The sequence below is a fragment of the Panthera tigris genome, chromosome B3 (genome assembly GCF_018350195.1).
Source record: "Panthera tigris isolate Pti1 chromosome B3, P.tigris_Pti1_mat1.1, whole genome shotgun sequence".
Classification (NCBI taxonomy): Eukaryota; Metazoa; Chordata; class Mammalia; order Carnivora; family Felidae; genus Panthera; species Panthera tigris.
Window position 1 is genome coordinate 67,850,065 of NC_056665.1, and position 21,174 is coordinate 67,871,238.

The 21,174-nt window shown below is 42.6% G+C and overlaps 1 protein-coding gene and 1 long non-coding RNA gene across 3 annotated transcripts in view; one reads left to right on the plus strand and one right to left on the minus strand.

Annotated features, from left to right (window-relative positions):
- The window catches only part of LOC102957373 (neuroendocrine protein 7B2), a 66,182-nt gene that overhangs the window by 42,742 nt on the left and 2,266 nt on the right, over positions 1 to 21,174 (plus strand). The window contains exons 3-5 of one of the 2 annotated variants that reach the window (XM_007097619.3): positions 7,458 to 7,607; positions 11,895 to 12,007; positions 19,130 to 19,183. In XM_007097619.3, the coding sequence (XP_007097681.1) occupies positions 7,458 to 7,607; positions 11,895 to 12,007; positions 19,130 to 19,183 (317 nt within the window). The remainder of the gene's footprint in view (positions 1 to 7,457; positions 7,608 to 11,894; positions 12,008 to 19,129; positions 19,184 to 21,174) is intronic. The other variant, XM_007097620.3, reaches the window with a different exon arrangement.
- LOC102956744 overlaps positions 11,966 to 21,174 on the minus strand; it is a 53,961-nt gene continuing 44,752 nt past the window's right edge. The window contains exons 10-11 of the long non-coding RNA XR_006218694.1: positions 12,901 to 13,059; positions 11,966 to 12,049 (exon numbers count right to left, since the gene is read on the minus strand). This is a non-coding gene — a long non-coding RNA (uncharacterized LOC102956744). The remainder of the gene's footprint in view (positions 12,050 to 12,900; positions 13,060 to 21,174) is intronic.

Sequence of the window (21,174 nt, forward strand, 5' to 3'; positions counted from 1 at the left end):
TCTATACTGTTTTCAAGCCCAGCGATTAATTTTATGACTATTATTCTAAATTCACTTTCTGTTATATTATTTAAATCCTTTTTGCTCAGTTCATTAGCTGTTGTTATTTCCTGGAGATTCTTCTGAGGGGAATTCTTCCGTTTGGTCATTTTGGATAGTCCCTGGAGTGGTGAGGACCTGCAGGGCACTTCCCCCGTGCTGTGGTGTATAACTGGAGTTGGTGGGCGGGGCCGCAGTCAGACCCGATGTCTGCCCCCAGCCCACCGCTGGGGCCACAGTCAGACTGGTGTGTGCCTTCTCTTCCCCTCTCCTAGGGGCGGGATTTACTGTGGGGTGGCGTGGCCCGTCTGGGCTACTTGCACACTGCCAGGCTTGTGGTGCTGGGGATCTGGCGTATTAGCTGGGGTGGGTAGGCAAGGTGCACGGGGGCAGGAGGGGCAGGCTTAGCTCGCTTCTCCTTAGGTGATCCACTTCAGGAGGGGCCCTGTGGCAGCAGGAGGGAGTCAGATCCGCTGCCGGAGGTTTGGCTCTGCAGAAGCACAGAGTTGGGTGTTTGCGTGGAGCGAGCAAGTTCCCTGGCAGGAACTGGTTCTCTTTGGGATTTTGGCTGGGGGATGGGCGGGGGAGATGGCGCTGGCGAGCGCCTTTGTTCCCCACCAAACTGAGCTCTGTTGTCCGGGGGCTCAGCAGCTCTCCCTCCCTTTGTCCTCCAGCCTTCCCGCTTTCCAAGCAGAGCTGTTAACTTACGACCTTCCAGACGCTAAGTCGCGCTTGCTGTCGGAACACAGTCCGTCCGGCCCCTCTGCTTTTGCCAGCCAGACTCGGGGGCTCTGCTTGGCCGGCGGGCCGCCCCTCCGCCCCGGCTCCCTCCCGCCAGTCCGTGGAGTGCGCACTGCCTCACCGCCCTTCCTACCCTCTTCCGTGGGCCTCTCGTCTGCGCTTGGCTCCGGAGACTCCGTTCTGCTAATCCTCTGGCAGTTTTCTGGGTTATTTAGGCAGGTGTAGGTGGAATCTAAGTGATCAGCAGGATGCGCAGTGAGCCCAGCATCCTCCTACGCCGCCATCTTCCCTCTCCCTAAAACTTTCAATAAAAGGATGTCAACAGTAGCCACAGCTCTTTTATCTGAAATCTCAAGTGGACTTTAGATGCCTCACAGCAGCCACCCTGGATGTCACAAATTCTGTGACTGTCTATCAGAGATAATTTAATCTTATTTTATGTATAATTCGAATAAGTCTGGCTCTCTCACTTTCTAGCCGCTTATCACTGAAAGTGTCATGTGTGAACTGACAACATCATCATTACGCGGGAGCTTGTTAGAAATACACTCTCAGGCCCCACCCTACCTTGTTAATCAGAGCCTGCTTTTTGATAAGATCCACACGTGATTTACGTGCGCAGTAAAGCAAATTAGAAAAGGGAATTTGCAGGACCTAGGCCCACTCTTTATTTATATACGTATATACTTCATTGTGAAAAGGATCTGGGATGACTAGGATTAACAGCTTACAAAGGAGGGAGGAGATGAAGAGCTGTAAAAGCCACAGCAGCTGGGACCGTGTAGTAGGGTGATATCACTGTGTGCACTTCCTTACTCTGAGAACACTCTCTGCTGCATCACAATATAGTCATTGATATTGACAATGATGGTCCCAAATTATCAAGAGGAGGGAAAGTCACATTCCAAGGCCACTGTTTAAAGTCTTTACCTAAAATTCATAGTGAACATTTTCCTTTAAAATGGTTAAATAAATGAATCTGGATGTTAAAAAGGGGATGCTTCAGTGATGTGGATACTATATGGAGAACCACATTCTCCAGGAAAGAGGTATGTAAGATGTCACAATAATTGGAAACTTCACTCAGGTTTTTGTTTTGTTTTGTTTTGTTTTGTTTTTTTAATGCATGGCATTGAGGAAAGTCAAATGATCTCAAGGTAAGGTGTGATACCAGAGATTTACGCTATAACTAAACAACTCAACAACTCAAATGATGCAACAAAAAAAGCCCATGACTGTTTGGAGGGCAGTTTTAAATTAACCAGAAAGAAAGCTAGTACCTTTCCTGGATAAACGAATATTGGAGGTGCGGGGCCCAGCTGGTGGTCCTCGGGAGTCTTGCTGAGAGCTGCCATGTTGACATTGCACAAGTCCATGGGGGGAAAGCAGAGATGAGGTTGACCAGATAAGCCAACTGAATGAAACAAGAGAATTGCCAGTCTAAAAGGGACGTACAGAGGATGGAGAAACCAGGCACAAGGCAGGGGATGGGGACGCAGTAAAGAGCTGAAAGCTGTTAGAGAAATCCCCCAAGATGTGGAAAAGTGCCTCCACAGATTTTTATGGAGAGTTCCAGCACAGTTCAAGAAGGAGACTTAACAGCTTTGGCCCAATCAGACCAACCTGGGTCTTCTTCTCCTTCTTCCCCACTCCCTGCTTCCATTGCCCCTGAACAGTACAGCTGACTGACACTTTACTGCCATAACAATGCAAAGAAAATCTGATGGCCTAGAGCTTGAGAATAAACAGCTGCATGGTACCAATTTTATTAAAGGAAGCAAAGTTTATATAAACAAAACTGAGCCGAAAACCTATTTGGCAAGAATTAAATATTTTCTCTTTATTCTAGAGACGTTTGTGGAGTGCTAGGATGGAAACAGACAAATTAAGTGTCATCACAGGATAGAATTAATTAATTGCCTGAAATAAATTTAAAGCTGTAGTGAAAGATCGTGTCTTTACTGATGGCATTATTTTCTCCAATCGGGGGCCTCTGCACTTTGGAAACCTCATGGGCTCTTGACTCCTCTTCCCCTTGTGCACTGTTTGAAATCTTTCTTTTTTTCTACTCATGTTGTGGCCACCCTAACCCTAGTCCTCGTCGCTTCACCCCTGAGTTTCAGCAATGGCCTTATAGCAGGACGTCTGAACTTCCTTCCAGTCTACCTTTATATAGTGTGGTCTTCAGAAGGATACTTGGATACAGTGGCTCTGGAGTAGGGGACATTGGAATTTTTAAAAAATTACTCATGTGATTCTGATATGACCTTTAGGTGGGAACGAGGGCTTTAAATTGATGCTAACTTAACATTCTATGTGACATCCAATTATTACATCGCTCTCCTGCCTAGAAAGTGTCGTTGCTATTTATTGCTATATTAATTCATACTTTTCTGCTTGGCATCGGCCTTCTCCCCTCCCATCCAGCTCCTCCCTTCCCCAATAGTGCTCATCACTGATGTTCAAACATTCCTTGCTTACACCTATTTCTGTGTTGTCATTTGTGGTCTTTCCTTTGCCACCTGCAAGGATGGATCCTGTCTTTCATGAATCAACTCAAGGGTCACCTCTTCCATGGATGTTTTCCTGGCAGATTCCCTGTTTCCTGAATTTCACCTCTTTTGAAGTTTATACCATAATGAATTATGTCAAGGGATGTATCTTATCATATATCACTGTTTTATTGTGGTAGCCTTGAAGAACCTAGAATGAAGAACCAATTAGAGAGCTTGAACCATGTCTTTTACATTTACATGTTCAACAGCACCTAACGTAATCAATGTTGTGTTCCTTCCTGCAAAAAAGTCATCCGTGTCCTACATGTGGGTTAGATGTTTCTCTTGTCATATGCGTGACATCTTGCTGTAGTATCCCAGTTGCATTATGAGTGCATTACAACCCTGCATTTCAAGTGTGTCCTTTGTGTATCTTTTGTCGTCTGTAAACTCTGTGAAAGCAGGACCCACATTTACCTGGTTCATCACTGACCTTCCAGCACTTTTAGTCCAAATCTTGATATGTGGTGTGTGCTCAATACATATTCTTAAAACTGACTAATTAATGATTTTAAAATATGTGTTTGGGGGGGGCACCTGGGTGGCTCTGTCGATTAAGTGTCTAACTCTTGATTTCAGCTTGGGTCATGATCTCACAGTTCTTGAGTTTGAGCCCTGAATCTGGCTCTGCGCTGACAGCATGGAACCTCTCTCTCTCCTCTCCAGAGAGAGGAATTCTCTCTCTCCCTCTCTCTCTGCCCCCCCCCCCATAAATAAACTTAAAAAAATATATGTGTTTGGTTGAAACTATGACAGATGGAAGAAATAGCATCCATCGCATCATAACGTGTTAATTGACCTGGTTTCAGGTAAAATAAATTAACATAATCTAAACATAATGAACCAGATAACTAGCATTTGGTTGCAAACTCAACTATATCATTTTTCTAATTATTTCCTATCTGTGGTTTCTCGTCTATAACATTTAAGCTCCTGGAGAGCAAAGGATAGCATTTGTTACTTACATGTATCTCCCACAGTTCCTACCTCAGTGTTTCTTGATTCGATGTCATTAAATATAGTTTTAAAAGAGCCTGTGATATAATATATCTGCTTGGTGCTGAACATCTGCTTCCTAACAAGTGCTGCATTCATTTTAATGGCACTGGTGCACAGAGGTAAACAGAGCCTTGGCAGGCCTTCCATAAAGGAAACTGTGTTTGCTTCCTTCATTAATTACTAATGGAGCATTAAGAAGACATGTATTCTCCCTTAAGCCAAGTTGGATAATTCCTGGCACTTAAGGCTAGGGTGCTTTCAAAAGTTGAGACATGTATTCACACAGCAGAAAGCATGCCCTATGGCGAGCACAGGGGTGGCTCCATTGCCAAGACCATACAAAGCTTCAGATATATCAGTACCAAGTGTACTGTGCTGTCCGTTGGACCTTTTGCAAGTCTTGGGTTAATGTGGGATAATAAATATAAATCCCGAGAATGTCTCTGAAGGCAGGCATCACAACAAGACTTGGAAAAACCACCAGAAAGATACATAAAGTTACAAATAAAAGGATGATCAAAGATTTACCAAGCAAAACAACAGAATGAGAGTGGCAATGATAATAGAAGAAAGATGATTTGTGAATTAATTTTTTACTTAACAGCCAATTAACACAATTAAAATAAGAATTTATGTTCTCGAACGTGGCAACTAACACAGCATCAAAATGCTAAGCAAAAACAGCAATAAGAGATTGAGAGATTTATTGGTAATAATAGATTTTAACACATAACCATCAGAGTAGGATGGGTTAAGCCATCAGATTATGATAGATATAAAAATACATCTCATTTAAAATATTTACATGGATATTTTCCAAAAAAAAAAAAACAACGTTTTTTTTTAATGCGAAATTTTGCAGGCTACTCATTCTCATTACAAAATAATGAATTATAATATAAATGTAAATGAAACAACCCAGCCACGTGATGATATCTATATTTGGGGGCTAGAGGAATTTGAAATTAAAGGAGGTACAATTATCCTTTTAAGGATAAACTTTAATCAGACGTAATAAATTAAGATAGAGTAATACAAAGTCACTTCAAAGACAGTGTGATTCCTAAGTCACTAAGATCTAACCATGATTGTACTGAATATATTAGTATTTCCAAAGAAAAAAATGTGTCTTTCCATAGGGGAGCTGGTTCAGTCAAAGAAGCCAAAAAAAAAAAAAAAAAAGTGTCAAAAGTGTCAAAGCAATAACCTTGGCACAGCTCCTCCAGGGGAAAAGGGTGCCTCATCCAACTGGACTGAAACAATATAACCTATTGGCAAGACTGTCCTCTCTGGAGGTACAAGTGTGGCTCTTGTAGCCTGATTTTGGTACTAAATTCATGCACACCAACCAAGGCACCTTTTGGCTCTTCATGTATAGGATGTACAAGTCATTAAGAGAGCTATGTCCCAATAAAATTATTAAATAGGAATTCATTCCAAGAAAAGTCTGCTTTAGTGCTGGTAAAGTAAGCTTCCTGAACCTTCTAGGATATTAAGTCTACAAGAAGATAAAGAGTCTTGAAATTGGCATACATTATGTATAAGTAAAGCAAATTACATAGTGTAAGTTGTTTTTATTTACTGCTGTGCCTTGGTGCTCAGAGAAGGTTTGCTATGAAGGAGGCACTTAAATATTTGTTGAAAGAATGAAATAAGTGAGGAAGGGCAGAATTATTTAACAAATGCAGGTGGGATAATTAGTTACTTATTTCATGGGCACTGAAACACGTAAGGACTAAAGAGTTAATGTAAAAACTAGAAAAACTAAAATATCCAAATTTTGGTAGTACTTCTGAAAGGACAACGATTTTGTAAATTTAAAAGGTCAAGAAGAAATCACAAAGGAGAATAACAACAGTAAATCTGATGACATAAATATTAAAAGCTTATGTTTGCAAAATATTGCAATATATAATAACCAGAATTCAAAGTCAGACAAAATGGGGAAGTGCTGCAGGGAATGTAACAGCCAATGTCTTGTCACCTTTATTATGTAACGTTTTCATGCAAATTGATAAGAGAAACATTAATATTCCAAGAGCTAACAACTTGCATGAAGAAATTAGAGCTCATAAATAAACACATGGAAATATATTTGACTGAGCTGGCAATCAAAGACATTCAAAATAAGACAGTAGTTTTTCTAAACACCTTTTAAATTAGCAAGAAAAACAAAAATTATTTTTATAAAACTCAATGCTGGTAGAGATGTTAAAAATGGTGTTCTTATATTTTGTTGATGTTATTTTATAAATTGGTACCTCCTTTTTGGAAAACAGCTTGGCAATATGATATAAGGGGCCATAAAAATATTTATAGCCTTTGACCCAGTAATTTGACTTCTGGGAATCTATCCTGAGAAAAATTAATCCAAAATATGGAAAAAATTAAATTCCTAAGAGTAAATTGGGAAATACTGAATTTCCCACAACAGGGGAATGATTAATATGTTGTGGTAGAGCCACTGCATAAAAAACAACATAGCCACTTATAATTATGTGACTAGAGACCATGCAGCCACATGGGATGATGCTAGTGCTTTAATATTAAATGAAAAATGAATACACACTTATATATAAAAAGATATGCAGAGGAGAAAGGATTGGAGTAAATATAACAAGTTTTAAATGGTTCTACAATGGCAGGAGGACAGTGACTTTTTTTATTTATTTCATTTCATTTCATTTATTTCATTTCATTTTTATTTTTTTGGAAATGTGTTGTCTTTCAGCCTGTTCTCATACCTGGATGCAATTGCCTCTCTTTCCCTTTCTCTTCCCCTACCCTGCCACCAAATGTCACCCAAGTTCCAACTGGTTTTAAGAAGCCTTCCCCATCCTATCAGCCAAATGAAACTCTTCCTTAACTATGCTCCCATAGTCCTGTATTAACACTTCTCTTATGGTAAGTATCTAATGTGCCTTGTATGAAAATGATACACATGCAGCAGGTGTCTGTTTCTCCAACTAATGCTGTAAGCCTTAAAGGGCAGGAACTATTTGATTCCTGTTCTCTCCCTCTACAGCATGGATCACAGTGCTCTGCCTGTATGGTATGCCTAAGTAAATATTAGTTGAAATGAATTTAATTGCATTGAAGTAAACTACTCTGATTCCCTGGCAGGTGGAGCTCATGAAGGTCTTCAGCACTTGGGTCCTTTTGGCAACATCCCAAACATTGTGGCAGAGTTGACTGGCGACAACATTCCTAAGGACTTTAGTGAAGACCAGGGTTACCCGGACCCTCCAAATCCCTGTCCCGTTGGAAAAACAGGTAACGGGCATGCCCTTGGGTTCTCATGGATGGTAGATAGAGTCTTTGGGAGGAAATTAAAAATTCTAACATCAGCTACAAATATTCTGAGAAATAGTATTTCTATTCTAATGACCCCCTATGTATTTGCAAGTAGATTGTAACGACCCACTATGTCTTCATAAGTAGATTGGAAAGAGAAATTTATTCTAAAACCGTTGGTGCATTCTGGTGGTCAGATACACCCACATAAGACTCTCTTGTCAAAGCTTTGCATTCTCTCCTTCTTTAGGAATTGATCCCTTTTTTTTCTGCACTTGCTACTATTATAATAACAATGGCGAAAGATTTTCTTCTTTTTGCCTTTTCTATGCTATAGTTGCTTCCCATTTTTACTATCTTTGGAATTTAATTTACTAGTCTGTGGATTATCCATGTCCGTCTGTTTTCCTTACTTCCTTTGACAATCATCGTTTCAACCATGTCACAAACAGCACCTATCCCGAAATATTTCTTTGGAGTTAGGAGGTGACATGAGAGACAGGGCCCAGGATGATAAGAAGTTGGTTAACAAAGAAGGTTGAAACTTTCTTTGCTACTCATGTGTCCCTCCCACTTTCCTACTCCCTAATGCCAAAGAGAATGCATGTAAGCGGGCTACACTTATGGTAGGCTTCAAGCAGCTTACCTGGGTGGTTAAGAGTGGTGGCTCTAAACTCAGACTACCTGGAGGCACCTGGGTGGCTCAGTAAGTTAAGCATCCAACTCTTGCTTCCTGCTCAGGTCGTCATCTTGAGGTTCGTGAGATCAAGCCCCATGTTGAGCTCTGCGCTGATAGCATGGAGCCTAGAATTCTCTCTCCCTCTCTCTATGCCCTTCCCCCTGTTTTTGTGCTCTTTCAAAATAAATACGTAAACATTAAAAAAACACACTGAATTCAAAACCAAGGTCAAGATACATGACCTCGAACGAGTTAACTAACCACTTTGCACCTCGGTTTCCTCATTTGCAAAATGGGGGTTGGTGTGGGAATTAAATGAAATTATCCATGTTAAGGACTCGGCGCAGCACTTCCCACAAAGTAAAAAATTCGTTAAATGGCATCCTGATTATAATTGGTTTTGCCACCAATAAATAACGCTCTCATTGAGCTTGTGTTAACTTCTAGCACCAGAGTAGTCTTTTCCTCCAAGCCTACAGTAATAGTGGGTATTTATTATCCCTGCTTTGCATGTATGGAAACTGAATCTTAGAGCATAGCGTGTCCAAGCTTATCTATGTAGCAAGTAGCTGAGCCAAGACTCAAACCCAGGCCTAGCTGATTCAGGACCGTGTGCTCAACCACCATGACATATTGCCTTGCTCACTGGCCCCTCAGATTTTCTTAAACACAATGCAGGCTTTCTCTGAAAGAGGTTTTCCCTGAAAGATATTCCTCCTTTCATTTAGGGTAGGTGTCTGATTTCTGTGGGGTACAGAGCCTCTGCAACAACCAGAGTCACTGGATGTAACCTAGCCAATGTAGAAATACTGGCCCATGACCTCAGGAAAATTTGAATCATTGCACCAAGCCAATCACTTTAGCCACGTTTTACATGCTCATAGCGTTTGGGAGGGGTAGAAGGAAAAACCAGTTCAGAATTTGAAGAGCTATAGTCTTCGCGGGGATTTGGTTAAACTGATTAGATATGATATGGTACAGTGGTTCTTAAAGTGTGGTCCCAGACCAGCAGCATCAGCATTACCTGGAAACTTGTTGGAAATGCAAATTTTCAGGCCTTACCTCAGACCAACTGGGTCAGAAACCCCTGGGATAGGACCCAGAAGTCTGTGTTCTAAGCTGCCTTCCATGTGATTCTGGTGGCTGCTAAAGTTTGAGAACCACTGTTGTAGGAGATTGGACAGAGTTTGAGCCGAGAGATCTGAGGTCTAGTCCTAACTGTTGTATGTCAGTCCACTACCCTGCGCCTCAGTTTCTTCATCTGTAAAATGAAGACATAGTCAGTGCCTTAAAGGACATAAATGTTCTAGATTAACCTGAGAAAGGAAAAAGTCCAGATCTGTGTAATCAAGCACTAGTTTTATGCATGCCAGAGCTCTGAGACGAGGCAGTCAAGGTGGGCTGGTACAGTTGGGTCAAATTACAACTCCCAGACCCCTTCTTGTTACACACTGTCTGCCATTTTCTTTGCTATTTTCCACTAAGCTAACGTTTCTCATTCTTTGTTCTACCATTATTTTCATTCTAAAAAGGAAATCACTAGCTAAATTTAGATATTATTTGTAAGAAATTGCTTGAGTTATGCTTCACTGAGAATCGTGACACCACACAGTTGAGCAATCCAAGAATAAAACCTTGGCTTCTGGGATGCCTGGGTGATTCAGTCAGTTAAGCATCTGACTTCACTCAGGTCATGATCTTATGGTTCGTGGGTTTGAGCCCCGCGTCGGGCTCTGTGCTGACAGCTCAGAGCCTGGAGCCTGCTTCAGATTCTGTGTCTCCCTTTCTCTCCACCCCTCCCCTGCTCACACTCTGTCTGTCTGTCTCTCTCTCAAAAATAAATAAACATTAAAAAAAAAAAAAAAAAAAAAACATTGGCTTCCCTCTCCCAGGCCATGCTCTCCTCTGAATCATGGCCCAGCCACCCAGGATAGAGCAGCGGAACATGAAGAGGCCATCCCCAGGGATAGGATGTGAATCCCAGGGCACACTTTCAGGCCCCGAGGTACCACCATTCCCAGAGCAGAGCTTTATCTCTAGATCTCAGTCTGGGCCCACTCCTAAGTACTCAAGAAACAATTATGAAATGGTTGTAAAGCTGCCATATGCAGACTGTCTGAACTCTTTTGACTGGCTATCCCTTTCCTACAGGTTAATTGCTGCAGATGAAGAAGTTAGATAAATAGTTCAGTGAAAAGTAGGGAGCCACGTTAGGGATTTGTTTGAATGCTAATGACTTGTACACGAGAGCTTCATGCTGCTGAGACAGTGGGTGCTTCAAGCTGCTGGAAGGCTTCATTCAGACCGGTCTCACGAGACTGGACTATCTGGCTGGTTGTAGTGGATCCCTTGTAGCACTGACTTTGATGCAAAGGGACTCTCTTTCCTCCCCCTAGCCCTGCACAAAACTCACAATCCGTCCTCTGCTCCCACCTCCCCAACCTTTTAAGCTGCTGTCTAAAAGCACGTTAGAGACAGGAAAAAAAGGACTCGTTTTCAGAGTATCATGTCTCATAATGATAAGGCTTAGGTAAAAGCAGCAGTGAAGTGGAATAACTTTTCTTGGGTTTGATTGAAAGACATGTTTATTTCAAAGAGCAGTCACAGTATAAATTGTCATTTAAAGAGAGACGGTGGAAAGGAAACGATAGCAGGCGCTCTACATGTGATCAACTCTGTTCCTCACAGCTACCCAGTCAACTAAGTCCTTGATTCTGTCCCTCTTATAGATGAACAGATGGGCTTAGAGAGACAAAGGTAACCTTCTCAAGGAAGTAAGACCATCTGTCAGTTATGAGCCAGGATGGGAACCCTGAGCTCTTGGTCTGTCTGACTCCAGACTTACCCCATCACCACTATAACACACACCAATACTGTCTGGTGATTGTTGTTGTTCTTATATAATGTGCTTTCTCCAAGAAGCCGAAATTGTTTCTAAAGAGCTCACGCAAGAGAAAACACAGTGACGCATGTGGAATCGAAGTATACTAGTTAAGGAAATATTTGCTGTCATAACAGATAGAAAATCATGGTGGTAACACAATAGAAGTTTCTTTCTCACTCGTGTGAAGTCCTGCCAGAGGTGGGTGAGGGTATGGCAGAGGTAGATGGTTCAGCAACCCAGACTGCCATCTTTCATCTTTACACTTGACACCCACAGTTACCCTGGTCGGCAGCAGGTAGCAAGCAGAACAACAGATGGGGAGTGGGGGGTGGGAGGGAGAGGGGAGCATCCAGGAGGTTTTTATGGGCCAGTCCTGGAAGTGGAATACATCACTTCTGCCCACATTCCACTGGCACGAACTTGGGCATATGACTCGACCTGACTGCAGGCAGGGCAAGACTGGGAAATTAGCTGGGTGCCGAGGGGGAAAGAAAAGTGAGTTTGGTGAACTGCCAACCAGTCTCTGCCACAGGTGGGCAGAGGAGTGAGAGTTCAGGATGAGCAAATCCAGCGGGAAAGTGACTTAGAGTGACTGATGTAGATAGATTCTGGCCTGTGGATATCTAGTTGTTTTTAATAAGTTAACTCTTAGAACCACAACAGATACCTTGGCCATTCCTCAAAAGCCTTTTGCTGTTTGCAGTAGATGATGGATGTCTGGAAAACACCCCGGACACAGCAGAGTTCAGTCGAGAATTCCAGCTGCACCAGCACCTCTTTGATCCAGAACATGACTATCCAGGCTTGGGCAAGTGGGTAAGTCAGATCTTAATGACTAGTAGATGTTACACTCTGGTACTGATGGCAGAGATGAGCAATAGGGTGGGGTGAGAGAAGAAAAAATGTGTAGAAGGTGATTTTTTTCAGAAATTTCTGGTCGAGAGGCATGTTAGTTAATTACCAAACCACATGCATGTCTAGGACGCGATATACCAACCCATCCCAAGTCAGTGATCTCTAACCTGCTCGTCAGCTGTTGTCTCCAGAGGCTTCTACTCTGGTCTCCTCCACAGCCTGTGTAAGTCTTGTCAGTGTTTCACAAAGCACATATAGGAAGTATATGGGTTGTAGGTTTTTTTGGTAAAAAAAAAAAATTGCCAATTATCTCTAGACTGAGGGAGATGATCTCTGCAGGACCAAGGAAACATGATGCCAGAAGCTTAGACACAGACAGATGTAATTCTGCTCTATGGAAAGAGAAGGAAAATTCCAAAACGTGTACCAGTGAACTTGCTGTCAGTACCAGGCAAGAATCTATAACTGTCCATTAAGAAAATTGTAAGCATTTGGAAGGAGAAATCATCACCATTTGGCATATGTTTGTTAAAAACAAGTTTTGTCGAATTATTTGCCAGCGTTATTCATTGACTTTGCCAGCTTGATGAGGGAAATGAAGTGAACGTGGTGTATTTGGACTTCGGCAAAGTACTTGATGAGATCTTTCATGATCTCCTGTTGAAAGAGGTGGAGAGATACAGCCTTGGCAAGAGAACATCCCCGGGAGGGAGCTTGTTGAAGAGTCCATCCATGTGCATAGGGAGAGAGACTCCACATGGTGTCCTGCATGTCTTAGTACTACCCCATTCCACATATTAAATATGAAATTGTAATAAAATATTTTGAATAAAAAATATTGAACAGGTACTTACCAGATTCTCAAATGATGACACAAAGTTGGAAGGTAGAGCACTGAATGACAGAGTCGAGATTCGAGAAGATCCCAACAGGCTGGAACAATGGGTCAAACAGGATCACAGTTGAATGGGAATGGAGCTATGTTCCTGTGGTTGGGCCCGTGTAATCAGATGCTGAGAAAAGTGGAAAAATACTAAGGAGTGTTAATTCGTGGATAAGCAGGTGGTCAGTACATCTGTGGAATGAGTGAATGAGCAGATATTCCTGCCTAAGCACTTCTAGAGCTACTTGTCCCTGCTCAGCTCATTGCTGGCAGCTGACCTTGATTCCTTCATTACTGGGACTATCTTAGTCTTAGGAGTAACCTCCTTCCCTTCCTTTTACACTGTTTTAGAGAAAGGTGCCTCTCCTCATTAATTACCACTTTCATTTCTCCATTATTTTGCTTTAACATTGCATTCAGTTGCTTCCACCTACCCTCACCGTATACACTTTCCCATCTTAAAACAACAAAGCAATTTTACTTTTGCTTTCTCCAATATGCAATAATTCTTTTAAAAATTTTAATGTTTATTTTTGAGAGAGAGAGAGAATGAGTGGGAGAGGGGCAAAGAGAATGGGAGACACAGAATCCGAAGCAGGCTCCAGGCTCTGAGCACAGAGCCCGGTGTGGGGCTTGAACCTACAAACCACAAGATCATGACCTAGGCCGAAGTGAGATGCTTCACCGACTGAGCCACCCAGGCGCCCCTCCAATATGCAATAATTCTATTTCTCTTCTTTTTCACAAACAGTTTGGTTAGGGAGAGTTGGTTTGTGGAGCCATTCTGAAATCTACTAGTAGAATTGAAACATGTCAAATTACAGAGGTAGACATCTATAGGTTCTTGAATAGGAGACTGAAATCATGAAAGTCTTCTATAAAAGAAATTATTTCTGGTGGCATATGGAAGGATGAAAGAGAGAAGAATAGATTAAAGGAAATAAAGTGTAGGAAGTAATTCCAGTTATGAAGGCCATGAACATAGTAAATTTGAGTGAACCTCATCAACGTGATTAGAATCTAAGACATTTCAAAGGCAGATGGGGAGCCAATTAGAACTGGTATATGGCATAAATATAGTAGGAGGAGGATGGAAGAGCTATGTCAGGTTTATGTGAAATGGATGGCATGAACTTTTCTTCTGATGGAAATTTTTAAAGAAAGGAATAAAGAAGAGAGGGAGGTAGGAGGAAAAGAGGGGAGCAGAGAAGGTGGGGAAGAGCAGGAGATAACAGAGGAGCCCTAGGAAGGAATCCGCAGGAGACGGGCAAATCCACAGAAGCAAGGGCCAGTTTCAGCAAAGAACAAGTGGAAGATGCTAAGCCTGCTTCGTTCCAGATGCTGCGCTAGGTGCTTGATCTATAACAGTCTCTGAGACATGGTGCTGGTCTTCAGTGAACTTACCACCTTGTGGTTGAGAAGAAATGTGAAAACACAACGAACCCAATGTAGCACGGTCCAGCTTCATGTTCTGGCTATGCTGTGATCACTAGGAGATACAATTACTGGCAAAGAGGGAAGATAAGGGCAGATAAGGAATTTCTAAGATGGAGGGCTTGCACAGCCAATTGTACAATTGCCAGCGAGGAAGTTGAAGGCAACACTGAAGTCTAAGGTGAGAAGGGCCCCTGAAGAACGGGTAGGTTGGAAATGAGCAAAAGGAAGCAAGAGTGAGACTGGGAAAAGTGTGAGTGAGGGCAGAGAGCCCTTTTGAGGAAGCAGGAGAGATGGAAACTTCTCTCCTGCCAACTTTCCTTTCCTCTTCTTGAAAGCCTGGATAGATTACTATTACAGATCAATGACCAGGAACAATGTTTACATGCCTTTTATCATCAGTAATTATGTTTATTTAAACCTAAGTTTCTCTCATTTATTTTCTCAGTACCACCTGGCAGTGAACATGATTTGCTTGAACTTCACATGGTAGTGGGAATCAAGTACAGTAGTCTTCCCTTATCCAAGGGGGATGGAATGACGGTCTCAAGCTTGTCCTAAGCTCAACCAGATTTTAAGTTAACAAAGTAATTATCTTAAACAAGAACAGTGCACACAAGACCATGATTCCTTATATGCTAATAATGTTTGCCTGTCTTTGACATTGGCTGGAGCTCAGCTAGGTCTTTAGCAATGATTCATATATTAGAAATATCAGCGTCTGTCTCATTTCCTGCATTACTTTCTCTTTGTTAATGCATCAAGACACATTTTTTTAAATGCACATCACATGCCTTCCAGGCCCTGTGTTGGGTGATGGGAATGGAGATGAAGAATAATAGTAATTGTATTTTATTATATGATAGTAAATAGTAATATTTATTAAGCATGTACTGTGTGCCAGACACTGTGCTAAATACATGAATTATCTCACTCAATCTGCCCATCCCAAACACGCCCATTTTACAGATGAGAAAATACAGGCTTAGGGGGTGTGAGTAGCCTGCTCAACACCACAGAGCTGATTATCAGCAGAGCTAGGATTTGAACTAGATCTTCTGGCTCCAGGAGTTCTTTAAAAACTGGTAGATTTCTTATCTTTTCATGGCTCATGGCTCATCATGTGTCCTGTACTGTGGTCCCATCAAGTCCTGTCTAGGACTGGCTATCTTTTGGATGGTGTGTGTGCCCCCAGTGTGGAGTGTCTATACCCAAAGGCGGCTATTGTGGGTGTCAGTCACCTCCTCCTTCACACAGTAATCGCTGACTGCTGCTTAGGAAAAAGTTCTCTTGAAAAGCAAATATTTCTCCTTTCCAAGCGCTTTTCATATCTTTTCCTCAGCCCGCTGGGTGATTAGGGTCTCTTTCTCCCATGGAACCAGCTGATCATGGCCAGAGCCGACTCCATGAGAGGAACAAGAAGCAAGGACTTTCTCTGCCTTTCCTTGTGTTTCAGGACCTCACACAGCTGAAGAGTCGAATCCTCTTCACTTTGGGTTCGTCTCATGTTTCCATGTGATTAGGTTTGAATTCTGCCTTTCTGATATGTTCCTCTTAGTGTTTCACATCGGGAGGCACATGATGTCACTCTGTCCCAGAATTGGTGACTTGTTCTAAGTGATGCCTGCCGGGTTTCTCAAGTGTAAAATTACTGTTTTTTTCCCCCTTTGAAATTAATCATCTGTGGGGAGGTACGTTGCAACTGTATAAATGTTTGGTCCCCATTAAACTTTCAACCAACAATCTTAGTCTTCATCGATATTACTCGCTAAAATTAGTCATAACCATGGTACTTGTAAAACAGTGATTTTTAAACTCTATTACTCATTCTGCATTTACTGGTTGCCATTTGACTCTAAACAACAGTCCCCCCTTTTATTCATTCATTTATTTAAAAATCTGTTTATTTATTATCAGTATGGATTGGTTAATTCCAATTATTTATTTTGGCATTCACTCTGTCCTAGATATAGCCAGCAGGAGTCTCCAAGTTGGCTTCTCTTTCCCTTTGACACATCTCATCACTTCTTGAGCACGTTCTTACTTTATGGGACAATTAGATGTTTCAACTCCATTGATCCTTAAACTTTCCCTGCCCTAGCCCTGGATTCAGACATTCTCCATTCCCTGGTTCCATTTAGGAATGGAATTTGAAACCAAGATCTGGGCAGTTGTCCAAAATCTTGATGGCACAATAGAAAGCCCTTTTTGTGAACTCAAACCTGCTACTCACATGGAAAACAGGCTCACCGCTCCCCCATCCCTACCCTGTCTACAAGGAATGGGTATCAGGAGAGGAGGCTGTTTTCTTCTCATTCTTTTTGTATACTTCTTTCCCCCCACACTGTACCTGCAGCCCTTGCTTCACACCCATACAGTAATAGCAGGGCTAGTCAGGAATGCCCCAGCCACTTTCATGCAGGGATGGGAAACTCTCATCCAGCTAATCCTAACCCTGGCTCTTAGGGGGAAACCCAGGGACTGTCTCTGGGAGGACAACTTGGTAAACCTTTGGCATTTCTTTTCAAATGAAGGTTCTTATTGGTATAATCTGCCCCACAACCTTCTCTTTTTTTATATAACTTGTTTTATTTTTTATTTTTTAAAATTTACATCCAAATTAGTTAGCATATAGTGCAACAATGATTTCAGGAGACTCCTTAGTGCCCCTTACCCATTTAGCCCATCCCCCCTTCCACAACCACTCCAGTAACCCTCTGTTTGTTCTCCATATTTAAGGGTCTCTTCTGTTTTGTCCCCCTCCCTGTTTTTATATTATTTTTGTTTCCCTTCCCTTATGTTCATCTGTTCTTTGTCTTAAAGTCCTCATATGAGTGAAGTCATATGATGTTTGTCTTTCTCTAATTTCACTTAGCATAATACCCTCCAGTTCCATCCACGTAGTTGCAAATGGCAAGATTTCATTCTTTTTGATTGCTGAGTAATACTCCATTGTGTATATATACCACATCTTCTTTATCCATTCATCCATCGATGGACATTTGGGCTCTTAACATACTTTGGCTCTTGTTGATAGCGCTGCTGTAAACTCTGGAGTGCATGTGTCCCTTCAAAACAGCACACCTGTATCCCGTGGATAAATGCCTAGTAGTGCAATTGCTGGGTGGTAGGTAGTTCTTAGTTTTTTGAGGAACCTCCATACTGTTTTCCAGAGTGGCTGCACCAGCGTGCACTCCCATGCCCCACAGCCTTCTGAAGGAGTTGAACTGAATCAATGCTGCCTTGATCCCCGGGTGGTACAGTGGAAGTTTGCCACCCACAGTTGACCAGCTGCCCCACCCCCTCGTTCCAGCTCTGGGCCCCCTGTGCTCCTGCCCACACAGGCAGATGAACCTGATGGTGCACATGAAGAGCCTCTGTCCTGACCTCCCAGCCCCCAGAGCCCTTCCCCAGCCTTGGTGCAAACTCCCAGATGTTCTCTGCACAACAGGAGTTGTTACGTCCACAGAAATGCAGCTCCAGAGGACAAGAATGAGCCTCCCGGCGATGTGCTCGTTCTTTGAGACTGTGATCTGCACATCTGCCTTTTCTCCCTTCTAATATTAGATTGACCAGTTTCCCAAGTGAGCAGGAGACCGAGGCTGTGGCCAGTATTGGCCTATTGGGTACTCTAGATCCTTCACTCCCTGGTGCAGCCTCCCTGCATAGTTGAGGTTGGGCAAGAGATCCACATTGTAAATTGCGGGTGGGGTAGATTTTAATGAACATGAAAATGATGAAGCTCATTCTTGGCATCTGTCCTTTGTATTTCCAAATGTACCATTAAAAAAAAAATCTCTATATCCAAAACAGTTCAGAGGATACAAGTGTTGTATAAACTTGGTCCCTAACAGAACTCTGTCATCTCTTTAAAAAAAAAATCAATGGCAGTATATTTTATTTAGAGTAAGATGCAATCATCTCTTTTATGCATTATTTCCCTTTGGATGAAAAAAAAAAAACACAAATAAGTCCCCCCAATACCCCTTCTCCCATTTTGCCTTCAGATTAAGTGTTCTGTCTTTTATAATCTCAGTAGGGAAACCTGTGGAACTTGTGTCTGATAGTCTAGAGCTCATTTAAATCCACTATGTGCTTGAAATACAGCAATATGTGGAAACACTTATACAAACTGTGGTAACAGAGCCCGTTTTTTTTTTTTCTTCCCCCAACATAGCTTTCCTTCTGCCAAGAAGTTTTTTGGCAGTTTTTAAAAGGTTCACTCTATTAAAAATGTTATAGACCAAATGGTTTTCCGATTGTCTTGACTGGGGGCACTGACTTAAGCCACAGGAGGAAAGGTTGCAGAAGTCAGGATGTCTCATTTATTTACATAGAGGATTGTTATTAATAGTCAGACACTCCTCTAGAGAACAGTTTATGTGTACAGCTCATAAAAAGGGAGTTGGATACAAAAGTAAAATGAGATAAAACTGTTTGTTTTAAACAAAGGCTGTTCAAAGTGAGGAGCTGAGTTTCCAGTGCCTCTTGTGTTTTAGAATGTCGTATTTTCCTGTTTATATGATTGTTGGTGACACTGGTGTGCCTCGGGGCATTGCAGAGAACTTTATTAAAAGCTACACAACCACCAGTCTTTCTCTTGTGGTCTATCTTTCTGACGCGACATTCCTTTCATCTAACTTTGTTTCCAAAATATGTGTGTGCATATATCCAGGGGGACACACCAAGTATCGCTTCTAAAATAGACGTTCACCAAATCTGATCCATAACTTCTGCGTTCGTGTTTTCTTTTCTTCCCATTCTAGAACAAGAAACTCCTTTACGAGAAGATGAAGGGAGGACAGACACGAAAGCGGAGGGTAATGTGTGGCTGGCTGAGCTGCTGGTGGGATGCCTGGAGCTTTCTGAGTGTGCCCCCTCAGTTGTCGGAAAGTAGCAGAGGCCTTTCATGAGCCATCCTGGGAGGGCGGAACTCGGGTCCCGTGGAACGAGGGCCACGCTCTTGGTTTCTGGGGTGGGCCCCCCACGACTCGGCACATGGTTTTGAGTGGAGGGCTGTTGTGTGGTGATCCCACCACCTCCACTGCATTTGTGAAATGGGTGTAGCGTCCCTCCCGTGGGTGTGGGAATTCGGGGAGCACGTGAGGGTGTCTTTCCTTAGAGGGGCTCTGGGTCGCTGGGGGCAGCTGTGCACACATCTGCACTGATTCTGTAAACACAAAAGACAGGAACAAGGACGTACTTGCTGAACTGCAAGCTCCAGGCAATAATTTTGAAGGAATGTAGGGGCAAAGGATGAGATGAACAAACCTCATTCCTCCTACATAGCTTTTCCTCACCTAGCCCAGCCCCCTTCCCCAGCCTTGGCACAAATTGATGTGAAACGCTCTTCATCTGTTACATTTGTTTGCCGACTGGTGAATTTGCTGCCGGCTTCCTTATTTACCATCTCAGGGCTGCCCATGGTGGGATGTTGGTCTGGGTGTTGTGCGTTGAGCCACTATGGTGTTGCCTCTTGTAAAGCTGAATGTCAAGTCTGCTTTGGGTTTCCAATGTATTGAATGGCAGCGAGACTGAATAAGTGATCAGTGACTATTCTGACAACCCACTGGTGCTCTAGTGGATAGAAATGCCTGGCAACCCCCTCCTCTCCTCCTCTGACCAGGTGGAGGAAAAAGTTAAAGTCCTGTTATTATATAGCAAAGTGCCATGTAGTCACCACATTAGTTAAATGTACAAACCAAACCATATACTCAAGGCCACTATTTCTTAAAAACAGCAAGTGCCTGGATCTCGGCAAAGTTTGGGAATCTGGGCAGTGGTAGTTGTGGCCATTCTACACAGTTCTGCCAAATCCAGTCCGAGTGCTTGAGAAGGCATAGATCTTCTGGACACGGCATTAATTCACGGGCCCCCGCAACAGAAAGTTCCAAGCCCCTCTGCTGCCTGACACGTGGCCAGTTTTGAGAAGCAAAGTTGTCTGGAAACCGATCTTCTTTGGGAGAGTTAGCAGGGTTATTAGGGGTTTTTCTTGGGTGATTACAGTTTCCAGTGGCAAATGGTGACAGGAAGGGTCTGAAGGGTGTAATGTGGTCTTGAGAGAACATCAAGAAATTCTATTTCAGGACCTCAGAATACACATAATTTACCGGTAAGATGGCTCGAGTATCTCCCCATGGCACAACAAGAACATTTCCAAATAAGACCAATGACCGGCCCAAAATGAAAAACTTAGCATGAAGCTTTAATTGTCTCTACTTCCTGGCTCACCGTTCCTTGTACCCTGATTCGGCTAGTGACTGTGGGTCAGGATTTAGGTCATTTTTCCATGAGACCAGTGATTACCAAAACTCAGAATTCTGGCTAGGACACATGTTATAAAGGATTGTACTTTGGTCTCAACTTCCTCCACACAGGAAAGGCCTAGAATTTATGAAAATAAGGGTCATTTTGACCCAGTCGTATCAAATTCTTCCTGTTCTCAGACATCTACAAAAACCCATGGTCATGCCATAAATCCTGGCCCCCTGGGGACTCGGGGACACAGAACTTGCTTCCCCTGCCATCAGGCCTCATGCAATGCTCCCATTGATTGAAGAGTTTAATCACCTGCTCAAGTGCACCCATCACCAAGGCTTTCTCCAGTGAAGCTCAGTATCTGCTGTGGGTTTCCAAGGCTCCCAATGGTTCTTCCAGTTATGAAATGGGAAAAAAAAAATGTTCTCTCTGTAACCTAGCCATTCCCTCTCACCCAGGAGAGGAGATAGATACGTAAGTGCCTTGAGTTCTTCAGAGTATACTTAAAATCAAGTATCATTATTATTCCTTTTAAGTATAGGATTCAATACTG